The 12,415-nt window shown below is 39.6% G+C and overlaps 1 protein-coding gene across 1 annotated transcript in view; it reads left to right on the forward strand.

Moving 5' to 3' along the window:
- kif21a (kinesin family member 21A) overlaps window positions 1–12,415 on the forward strand; it is a 54,417-nt gene that overhangs the window by 20,877 nt on the left and 21,125 nt on the right. Inside the window, exons 2-11 of the mRNA XM_078256534.1 lie at window positions 371–593; window positions 4,366–4,548; window positions 6,024–6,164; window positions 6,398–6,529; window positions 6,922–7,092; window positions 7,824–7,939; window positions 8,581–8,776; window positions 8,937–9,126; window positions 9,340–9,406; window positions 10,344–10,530. Of these exons, the coding sequence (XP_078112660.1) occupies window positions 371–593; window positions 4,366–4,548; window positions 6,024–6,164; window positions 6,398–6,529; window positions 6,922–7,092; window positions 7,824–7,939; window positions 8,581–8,776; window positions 8,937–9,126; window positions 9,340–9,406; window positions 10,344–10,530 (1,606 nt within the window). The remainder of the gene's footprint in view (window positions 1–370; window positions 594–4,365; window positions 4,549–6,023; window positions 6,165–6,397; window positions 6,530–6,921; window positions 7,093–7,823; window positions 7,940–8,580; window positions 8,777–8,936; window positions 9,127–9,339; window positions 9,407–10,343; window positions 10,531–12,415) is intronic.

Raw genomic sequence — 12,415 nt, forward strand, 5'->3', positions numbered from 1 at the left:
TGTGGGGTGTGATTCACAGGTTTGATGCCCACAGCAATCACTGTACTTGTCAGCAGCTACAGTAAATGTGCCACCTGTTTAATGTGCCCTTGAACATAAAAAAAGCGACTCTCAGGTGTGACTTGAAGGGGGAAGAATATTAAAAACGCATCAATATGATGCAGTCCAGGACTAGCTACTTCTGCATTAATAAACACACCATTAAATTAACACTTCTCTGAAAAGCTTTAACAAAAACTGGCCATTATAAGCTTTGTAAAGGTAGAATATGTGGCAGATCTTTAAGATTTTAAAAGTGTACCTAATCAAGTGTACTTGTGTACCTCAACAAGCTCTCGTCTCCGTTTTTTTCCCCCTGTTTTTTCTGTAGGATCCGCCCTCAGCTGGCCAGGGAGAAGATAGAAGGATGTCACATCTGTACGTATGTGATGCCCGGGGAGCCTCAGGTGATCCTGGGGAAAGACAAGTCCTTCACCTACGACTACATGTTTGACATGGACTCCCAGCAGGACACCATCTACGCCGCCTCCACGGAGAAGCTGATTGAGGGCTGTTTTGAGGGCTACAACGCCACCGTCTTTGCATACGGACAGGCGAGTCTTTGTCCTCCGTGTCACAGCAGCAGTGCTGATGGTGGTGCTTTTATAGCTGGGTGGATGTACGTAGGGAAATGGGCTCTGTTCATTTGTGTGTCTGAGGAGAGAAAGATAAGGGGTGTTTGAGAGGTGGGGAGTGTTGGCCTTTGGGTAAAAGGAGACCAGAGGAGACTTCAGTTGTGGAATTTGAACCGTATAACCCTAGTTTTAAAGGAATATTGTTGAAATATTTTGGGAAATACACACAGTTGCATGAAAAAAAATCAATGCTACCCTGTTGTCAGTACATATGCATTCATACAATATGAAGCTACAGCCAGGATGCATTTAGCTTAGCCTAGCAAAAAGACTGGAAATCGCTAGCCTGGCTGTGTGTGTAGATAAAGAAAACCTGCCTACGTATCATATAACGTGTTACTTAGAGATACTGGTAGTCAGATTTTTTAACATTTAGACAAAGCCAGGCTAGCTCTTTCCCCTGTTTCTAGTCTCTGTACTGAGGTAAACTAACTGCTGGCTTTAACAGATATGAGAGTGGTATCCAACTTCTCTTAGCAATAAAGTGAATAAGTGAATTTGCCAAAACTATTCCTTTTTTATTAAAAATATTTTCTAAACAATATGTATGACAATATAGCAGTGTTGGTTTTGTTTGTTAAACCCCAAATCAGTTGCAGTTCTAAAAGGAAAGAGAGGCCCCAGGAAGAGCAGCTGAGGAGGATAAACATGCAATAAGAGTACACAGAAGTAACAGTACAATAGAGAAGTGATCCCTACCAGTGGTACTTGTACTTGCTAATTTGGGAAAATGGAAAAAAAATAGATAAATATAAAATAAAACCACAAATCGGATTACGAACTAGTGTTAATCCTGTGAAATTAATATTTAATATCAATATAATGCCTAATGTGTTCTTGGTATTTCTTGTTTATATCCAGTGGCGTTTCTCTCTGAAGTGGATTAATCGATTTGTTTATTGACAGAATTTTGATAATTTATTATTTCAATAATTTTTTTTTAAGCAAAAATGCCAACATTTTGCAAGTTCCAACGTGCAACCTTTCTTTGTCTTATATTGTAGTAAATCTTTGGTTTTTGGACTGTTGGTCAGTCAAAATTAGAAAGTTAAATATGTCACTTTGGGCATGCTTCACTGTTTTCAAATGTTACATAGCTCAAACGATTCATTTAGAAAATAATTGACAGAATAATGGATACCGTACATTCTTTCTTCAGTTACTCCCCCTTCTCTTCCACTCCCCCGGCCCTCCAAGTTCAGCACATTGGGCCTCATAGCGCCCCCTCCTCTCCTTTACCTCCTCTTAGGTTTCCGTGGTGACAGAGCTCCTGCTGTATGGCACTCACATGATTCAAAGTGAAGTGAAGCGCACACACACCTTTTTAGACAGCTATACATCTTTAATGCGTGTCCATATTAACCCATATGTCCCCAGTAACTGCTTCTGTCACTGCTGAAACACAGAGAGCACAGACTGCTGTTGGTTTGGCCTGGATCAGACCTGTTTGCCTCTGTGGCTTCACAGGGACTAATCTAGATTTAGACCGACTTACTGCATCACAAGAACCCTGCCCGGTTGGGTTGCAGATATAAACAGAAAATAATGATGTATAGAGTAGACCGTACATGTTCTGTCTTCTCAAAAGGACTTTGGTATTTGGTGGGTATCTTTTTTAACTGGTTTGTTCTTTTTGCAATGCTAAACATAACATGCTAATTGGAAGCATGTCTATGCAATGCTCTTAGATGTAAGCAATACATTTCAAAATTGAAGAGTGAAGGAAGAGTGCAGGTAAATGGTTAAAAATATCTTCACTGACACAATTGACTCGATTGGCCTGAATGAGACGACATTCTTTTTAAATAAAGAGACGGAGGTCACCTTTTTTCTTGTCTGGGAAAACTCGCTCTACAACTACATGCATAGCCCCCAGCTTCATCTCAGGGGATGTCAAAAGGCATTCTGGGAATTTTAGGAAGTAAAAAATCACATTAAAATAGATGGAAAACAAAGTAAAAGTAAGTAAATCAGAACTCTACAGAACTCTATATGATGAACTGTAAGTTCCGATAATAATATTTTTTTATTTGTGTAGCTTTATTAAAAGCTGATTTACAACGTGTGCTTTACAGGGCCGAAGCATTTGTGGACATTTCTGTCCCATCACGGACTCTTTTTTTTATTTAATTTTTTTTATGGTTCGGGCCCTTTAGTTTCAATTGTGGAAAGTCTTAATGCTACAGCACACAATGATATTTTAGACAATAGTGTTTTTAGACAACTTTGTAGCATCAGTTTGGGGTAGACCCTTTTCTGTTTTAACATGACAAAGTCCGCTCTATAAAGAAATGTTTCCCCCAGTTTGGTGTAGAAGAACTTGACTGGCCTGCACAGAGCTCTGACCTCAACCCCATCCAACACCATTTGGGATGAACTGGAACGCCGACTGTGAGCCAGACCTTATTACCCAACATCAGTGGCTAATCTCAGTAATGCTCACTAATCCCTGCAGCAAGGTTTCAAAATCTGGTGGAAAGCCTTAAATCAGAAAAATGAAATATGTTATAGCCGCAGATTAATGCCCATGGTTTTGGACCGATGTTCAGCAATCACGTAATGTTCGGGTGTCCACGTACTTTTGTAATTGTAGTGTAAAATCAAACGGATATCACAATAAAACATTAAGACAAGACAAATCTTGGAAACAGTTGTGATATTTCATGGCTTTTCTCTACTACAAACTGTCAAAGAAGCGTTTAATAAATATAAAAACAAACAATATATACATAATAATTCAAGAAAGAATTTAGTAATTAACATTAACATTTAGTTAGTCTTTGCAACATTTTACTCCTCAGGAAAGTAATCCAATTAGAGCTGAAGATCTTTGCCTGAACCCGACGGGACCCAACGGGTTCGGTCTTAATTTTGTATCATTTTACACGGGCTCGGGCCGGGCTCGGTCTTGCGCTCTGGGTTGCGTGGTAAATGAGCGGTCAGGTGATGTGTTTCGATTAGCGCGAAAATGGATGCTGAGGAGGTGAAACAGAGGCTGGCCTCCAACTTCCAAGTGGCCTATAGCCTACGTTAGTCATGAATAAATGAAAAAATAAATAAATGAGTCATTCTTGACGAAAGACACAAGAGCTGTGTGCGTGCGGCGCAGTCTCCTTTTTTTTTTTTCTTTCTCTCCCTTTTCCACCGAGTGGTGCGTGTGCCCGCTCACGGTGTGAAGCGCGTGTCCACGCTATTCTCCGACATGCACTCTAATCACTGCTGATAGACGGCCTTTTGTGTAAACGGGTTTGGGCTTTTAAAAAGCTGTCAATCAAAATGTACTTGTCGGGCTCGGTCCTTTTCGGACTGAACTTTTAAGGCCCAATTACAGCTCTAATCCAAGTCTTTGAACCCTTTAACAGCGTACTTTGATTTAGCATTGCGGGGACTCCACGGTAAAAAAGACAAAAATTGATACAGCATAACCAGAGATATCTTTTTAATTCCACACATTCTTCTTTCTTGTCAAACCTGACTCTTTCATTACCCACAAAGGGACATCCCTTGAAGCAGTTTATGACACAGGCATCTCCCTCTGGAGCCACAGAAAGCTCAATACAACTTCCCAAGACCTGTAAAAAGTCTTTGTTGAGTAAAATCGGTGGAGTTTCCCTTTTTTAAGGCAAAAGCACGGTGATCCTGAATGAATGAATTGGTTCTTTTGTATGACATTTTTCTTCGCCCCATTCAGACGGGTTCAGGGAAGACCTACACCATGGGGACGGGCTTTGACGTCAACATCGAAGAAGAGGAGCTGGGTATCATCCCCCGCGCCGTCCACCACCTCTTCAAGGGCATTGAGCAGCGCAGACAGGCCGCTCAGGAACAGGGACGCCCCGTACCTGAGTTTAAGATCAACGCCCAATTCCTCGAGGTACACAATGCTTCACTGCACCACATTTTCTTACTTTACATGCTTCTTTAAAGCTATAGTAGTTTCTGTCGCCCCCTTGAGGAATTCTAAGTAATGACAACCAAACTGATACAAGCCTTCCGTGATCGCGCTTCACGGAACCTGGGTATCTGCAGTCCGACATAGGTTATAATGTATCCCGGTCAAAAATTCCTGGACCTTATCACAGGATCATAGGACATGAAGTAATTGGCCATCCTCTGTCTTACGCAAGTTATGTTTTTCAGCATTTTGAGTGTTATTTCTTATTATCTGCTCTAGCTTTTCCATTGAAGTTGCTTCTTTTATTGAAAAACATAACATTTTCTTGAGGGAGGACCCCCAAACCCCCTGCCAAATACGTACACACAAGTCTTCCACAAACCTAGGGAGAACACTGACAAAATAAAACAAAGTATAATCTTTCTCTCACTTGCATTAGGCTTTACAGATATGTCATGGGTCAGGTTTATATTGTTGACACTGCTTGTTCAACTAGCTTTGACACCAGCGCTCCATCATTTAAGAAATATCCACACTGACAATTGAACTGCAGCAGCTGTCATCGTAGGGGTTGGGAGGTGTTAAAGGGGGGGATGGTGGTGTCTCCGTCTGGACAGGAAGAGTTAACAGGAATGATGCGAGTAGACAGTTGTGGCGGTCCATCAGACTGTTACAGTGTTCAGATTCCTAGAGAAGACCCAGAACTGAAGAGCTGAATGAGTTGTGGCCAAGAAATATGGATAGGCACAGAAATCAAACACTAGGCAGATGGCCACACCATTTTTTTTTTTTTTTACATGGCAGTAGTTCATATCTCTCCAGATTTTTTTGTTAAGATGCAAAAAGCTTTTTGGAAACGGCATCCAAATCTTTCTGAGGCACTGAAACTCAATGAAACCGTTTTTTTTACCATGCGCTCACATCCAGAAGCTTAACGAGCAGCGAGTTTGGCCTCTCAGGCAACAAACAGGCTGCTGTCGAAGACTTTTCAATGCTGAGGATGAATCAAGGAATTTTTTCCAAGAGGCTGAGAGGGTGCAAATACGATCTTTTTTTTTTTTTTTTCTTGAAAAGATCTGAGTATGTTCTGCAGAAGAAAACTGACTTGAGAGTGCAGATACATGACAATATAAACCTTTAAACTTATTGGTAAAGCTGGTTGGGTCTGAATATAAGTGAAACCTCCAGACAGTTGCCAACTCAATTTTTTGGGAATACATTTATGTACAGTTAATATTCTCTTAAAAAGATGCTAGAGTAAAGCTCAGTGCACTTTGTAGTAAAGATGCAAATTACAACATTATAACCTATCAGGTGCCTATAAAGGGGACTAAACATGATTTTAGAATTAGTTTAACAATACATTGCATGATGTATCTGCCTGCTTAACAACCGTTTTTCTTGCACTGTGTGTTTGTGTGTGCGTGCGTGTGCGCGCTATGTCTCTCTTGTAGCTTTATAATGAGGAAGTTCTGGATCTGTTTGAATCCACACGAGACACGAAGCAGAAATCTCACATCAAGATCCACGAAGACGCCACAGGGGGAATCTACACAGTAGGAGTGACCACACGGAACGTGTCCTCCGAGGCTGAGGTGTGTAATTGCCATTGTTAATGACTAAAATGTATATTTATTATTGGATTCAAACTCTTTAAAGTCAACCTATTCGCCACCACAAGTCCTTTCCAAATTACTCATTATACTCATAGTATTCATTCCTGCACTGATTTTAACTTTTATAGTATTTTTAGTTTTTTCCTCCAGCTGTATCAAAGTAAGTTCGACCAGTGTGTTAAATATTTAAAGCTCTTTCTCTGCCTGTTCAGATGATGCAGTGCCTGAAGCTCGGGGCTCTGTCTCGCACCACAGCTAGCACTCAGATGAATGTCCAGAGCTCTCGATCCCACGCCATCTTCACCATCCACCTGTGCCAAGTTCGAGTCTGTGCCTCCGACAATGTGAGTACAGGCTCGGTATCATTTAAAAAAATAAATAAAAAAGTGTGTGTGTATGTATGTATGTATGTGTGATATGTGTGTATATATATATATATATATATATATATATATATATATATATATATATATATATATATATATATATATATATATATACATACATACATACATACATACATACTCATACATACATAAACAAACAAAGTTTTCATTTGCTGTTATTTTTTTTTTTTAAATAAACCTCCTTAACATCCTGCCATCTAATTTCTCAGATGGCAGGAATCCCATTTTGCAAAGAAATTAAGATGGCACCATTATTGGAACATGCTATCCTTGCAGTATCCTGTATGTCTGTGTATCTAACAGTGTTTGTGTGTGTCATTGTCACTCAGCAAGAAAGTGAGACTGATAACAGAGTCTCCAACGGAAACTCTGAGATGGACGAGTACGAGACGCTGACAGCCAAGTTTCACTTTGTGGATCTGGCCGGTTCTGAGAGGCTGAAGAGAACCGGAGCGACGGGCGATCGAGCCAAAGAAGGCATCTCCATCAACTGTGGACTGGTGAGCTGCCTCTGCCTTCCCTGCATCACTTCAGTAGGATTTGTAAAGCCACTCAGAGAAGCCAGAGTCAATGATATGCTAGGGTTTGCTTGCCATCTAGTGGCTGTTTTTCATAAATGTTCACCCTGCACTCAAAGGTCAACAACTACACAACGAGAAAAATACTCCACAGAGAAAAGACAACCGCATGTCAACATTTTAACATTAAACACATGAGTGGCAAGATTTACTGAATAAAACCCTTTAACTGATCTTTACTCTTTAACATGCACAATCTTCAGTCTGGCGCTCTGTCAGTATCAAATCAGTTTAAAAGGGTTCTTTCTCTTGAAAAAAGGACATATACTAAGTATTTTAAATAATTTGTAGAATTTTATTTGTTGATACCCCTGTCATTACAGGGTTCCCACTATTTACATAAAGTTCTGGAGTATTTTGAGATGTGTTTTCCCGATGGAGAATGTCAGCACAATTAATACATTTAGTGGTAAAGGCAGGGATGACCATGGGACTTTACAAATGGAGCAACACATTTGTTGCATTTAATGTTGATTGTTTGGCTCTTTAACATTTTACAATGTATCCCCTGCAAGCTTAACTGAGGTGAAAACCAGACTTAACAAACACACGTATTTGGTTAATGATGTCATGGAGTAAAATGCAACAGATCGAGAGCCTGTTTAGTGAACCGTTGCATCACCTTGAAACATTTTTCCTCTCTGTTGCTGCAGCTCGCTCTGGGGAATGTAATCAGTGCTTTGGGCGACCGGAGCAAGCGGTCCTCACATGTGCCTTACAGAGACTCCAAACTCACCCGACTTCTACAGGATTCATTAGGAGGAAACAGGTCGGTGGAAAACTGATTTCACCTTTTTCATAAAGTACCATCTGTGTCATTGTGGACCCAGAGAAGTATTGGTGGTAAAGGGTTTCAGAGTTGTTGTTTTTTAAATCAGCAAACCAAACTTTTCTCATCTTTAAAGGAAAATAAGAATTAAACCCCACATTTTATTACAATATTAATGCAAACATGAATTGCAGAAGAAAGTAAAAAAGAAAACGTAACACAAAAAGTTCAATATCAAGTTTAAATGTTTTTCTTTCTCATCATAAATGAAGAAATCTAGCATTTCTTTTTGTAAAGCATGTGCAATATTGACATACGTCCATTGGTTAGGAATAGGAAGAATATTCAGAAAGAAATGGACATTTTAAAATCAAATCAAATGAAATAAAAATATTACTCATACTTCCACGAAAGCGTGCAGCGTTTTATCAGAATTAAAGCGTTCTGGTGTCTTGTACCTAAACATGAGCATTAAAGTAGTTTTTCTCTGCTGACTTTCACTTTGTTTGAATTGTGTTTTCCCAAAATCTATTATACATCAAACACATAGGTTTATACATTTATCAAAATGTGCATCAGTCTTTGTCAGAATTGTGCAGCTGAACAAACATGAATAAATATCCGTCTCCTTCTTGTCTCAGCCAAACAGTGATGATCGCCTGCATCAGCCCGTCTGACCGGGACTTCATGGAGACGCTGAACACGTTAAAGTACGCCAACCGAGCCCGGAACATCAAGAACAAGGTGATGGTGAACCAGGACAAGGCCAGCCAGCAGATCAGCGCTCTGAGGACGGAGATCGCTCGACTGCAGATAGAGCTGATGGAGTACAAGACGGTGAGGAGAGAGGGGGAGTTCAAAGGGCATGGAGTGCATTGATAGAATGAAATAAATAAAAAAAACAACCAGGGAATATGTCATATCAAAGGGAGCTATCTAAAGAGAGTAACAATCTGTTTTCTGTATTGCCTCCTTCCACCCCCCACCACCCCTGCAGGGTAAACGCTTGACGGGTGAGGACGGCGTGGAGAGCTTCAGCGACATGTTCCACGAGAACTCCATGCTGCAGACGGAGAACAGCAACCTGAGGGTGAGAGTGAAGGCCATGCAGGAGACCATCGATGCCCAGAGGGCGCGCCTCACCCAGCTGATCAGTGACCAGGCCAACCAGGTCCTTGCCAGGGCAGGTAGGTAGAAACCTGCAGACTCTTCTGAGTAACTGGCAAATAAGTATTCCACATTTTATTATTATTTACTTTGGTCTCTATCTTGGGTGTGAAGTGCTTTATTCTGCTCATTGCAAAGTCCCAGTGAATACAGGATGTGTGCAGTTGGTTTGGTTAGAAAAGCCATTGTACTCTTCCTCTGGCTCATCTAAAATTGTTGAGATTCTCTTCCAGGTGAAGGTGGAACTGAAGAAATTGGAAACATGATTCAGGGTTACATCAAAGAGATTGAAGACCTCAGGTAAACAAGTCTAACTAGGTTATGTAAATGATAATTGTGCCCCAATTCCATTCTACATACTGTACTTATTCCATAAGGTAAACTAATAATACTTTGTAATAATCTATACAGAGTTTTTTTGTTAGCTTTTACACAAAACATTTGACTTTTTTGTATCATTAATTACTAATAGAAAATAATACAAGACCTGCTGAAGGATGTTAATCAAACTGTGAATATTGAATATTACAGCAAACTTTTTTTTACAAAGGATTTAATAGGTTTAATAACATTTCATTAGAGCTGGCTTTTCTGGCTATTATCAGCTCTTTTTATTGCTGTTTTGAATAGCATTGTGGGACAATAGTGTCCATCAACATGACATGATTTTGTGTACATTCCAACAACTTTGATTGTATTTAACTGTACGTTACTTTTCCAGTGTGAATGCACTGCATACACAAAGCTTACTGAGATGTTGTATGAAAGTGGATCACATTTCTGCAGTTTGTCTCAATGCCCTCTTTTTTACAGTTGTGTACTCAACCCCATTATTTATCAAGTGCTCCTCTCGAATTACTCTTAAAGTAAATGATGACTTGTAAGCAAATATAAAAGATGTGTCAAATTTGTAAATAGTTCTTAAACATGAATTTATCCTACGCTTACCGTATAAGTGGGACAGAAGAAACATTTTGCATCATACTTAAGTGTCTGGTTTACAGAATTTTTGGGCTCAGAAATATTTACCTCCATGAGAGACACACAAGAGTGAAAGGAGGCATCGGAATATCCTTTGGGGTTCCTCCTTTAAGATTTGGTGCACATAACGACAAATAAATTAAAAAAAAAAAAAATTAAGGCAACTTGGTATATTTTCAAGCTCTCTGCCTTGGTTAATATATGTATGATTATATGTGTGTTCCTCCCATTTGTGCCCCTGGATTTCCCCCATCAGAGCCAAACTCCTGGAGAGCGAAGCCGTGAACGAGCATTTGAGAAAGAATCTGACCCGTGCCTCCAATCGTCAGTCGTTGTACGGAGGGCCCGCGCTGCTGGCCCCCGAGAAGGAGACTTCTGACATCATCGAACTCGCCAAGAAAGACCTGGAGAAGCTGAAGAAACGAGAAAAAAAGAAAAAAAAAGGTAATAAGAAAGGGGGGAAAAAAAAAAAAAATGAGATCTAGGATCGGCTGTTTTTGACTGGAGGTGTTATTGCAGGTGTGCATACATTTGAGTAACGTTTCAAACTGGAATGGCACTTTGATTGACTGTGATTTTTACAAAGTATAAACCATTCCAAACATTTCAAAGGCACGTCACTGACTGCTTCACCCAGATGTCAGTTTGACTTTTTGTACATTTTAATAAGAAATATATGGCAACAGATTTTGTACATTTGTAGGTGCATATTTAAATACAAGTAGACCTTCAGACATGATTGTAAACTGAGACACCGTGTAGCTCATAGATGCTTAAATAATTGTGCGATTTTATTGACTTAATTTATAGACAATATAGAAACAGTTGACATACAAATGTAATGTTTGTTATGTAGACTAATGTTGTGACAGTATTCTAGTGCTGATAAACATAAGAATTTCATTGCAAGGAGTAAATCCTGATGAGAAATCTACAACAGCATTAGAGACTGAGGCGAGGCTCCAGGTTTGGAAAGATCAGAGTTGTGCTGTGGGGCACTTTTAACGGGGATTAAAGGTGGTGTTTTCAGTGCAGAGCCTCCTCTGATCATTCTTCCCTCCATTCTTTCTTCCTTCGTTCATCTCTTGCTCCCTTCTCTGGTTTGAACCTTCACCCCTCCCTGAAGACTCCAGCTGCTGTTGGAGGAGAGAGAGAGGGAGGAAAGGGAGGAGGTGGTGGAAGAGGTTGATGACGCCAGGTTTGTCAGAGCTTCCACCCTCCTGTTGCCATTCCCATCCTCTGCTTCCCCTAATCCAGCATTTAATTTTGTACCTTTTTTTTTTTTTTTTATTATTTATTTTGCGCAGGTATTTCCCCACCTGGAGTGAGACTCGCTACCATAAAAACACTTTCCTTCCATAAAACACTTCTTTTTACTATATATTAAGCTCTTGTCTCTCTTTGGATCTTCTGTGTGATCCCCTCAGCTCACTCTGACTCCTCACGCTACATTCCTGCTTTCTTTTTAGTCTTTGTTTTTATATATATATATTTTTAAGACAAACTAGAATGTATCTGTTAGGAGTGCTTTTCAACACAAGATAAGATTTGACAGTGAAGAGGTAGAAAGGAAATAGGGAGAGACATGCAACAAAGGTCGGCGGTGACATTGCACAACGATTCAGCTGCTACCAAGGCACTCCACAATTTTACTTTTTAACATCAACCTGGTCAGGGAGTGCAGAAGAAGATTTGCCATTTGGCAAAATCTGCCACATTTCACAATGAGGTCATTTAATATAAATGTTCCCTAAACAAATCTCTTAGTATTTCTACATTTTGACCAATTAAAATACATTTTGGATCATGAAGAAGAAAGAGAAGTGAGTTTATGTATTTTGCTAACTTTTTTTTCCAGCGGAAGTTCAGAAAAATGCATCAGCTAGAGATCGATATGACTATGTATGATATGTAGTTACACATGCAGTTATTTTACCTTATGGCAGAGATGTGGCAACATTGCGGTTACGTGGCATGCACTGTGAGCACTTGGCAAACAAAGTGCTCCAATGTTTTTATTTTTTTAACATTTTTCCATTCAGATTATTAATGTTGAGTGTTTGACACTTCCTAAAATATTAATGTCTTTCCCTCATCATAGACTTTAAAAAATATTCCAACATTGGATGATAAATGCCTCTTTTCCCTTTCTTGTGTTATTTCTTTTTTCATTTTGGTCCGCTTATCCAGATGATTTTGTGCGAAACACCACCTAAACATTACAAACCCTCCTTGTTTGGATACAATATTAATCCAACAGATATGCTCCATGGACTTGATTCACTTTTTTTTTTTATTCTTTCCATGTTATGTTTTGCTTTTGCTGGT

The sequence above is a fragment of the Sander vitreus genome, chromosome 8, assembly GCF_031162955.1.
Source record: "Sander vitreus isolate 19-12246 chromosome 8, sanVit1, whole genome shotgun sequence".
NCBI classification, from domain to species: domain Eukaryota; kingdom Metazoa; phylum Chordata; class Actinopteri; order Perciformes; family Percidae; genus Sander; species Sander vitreus.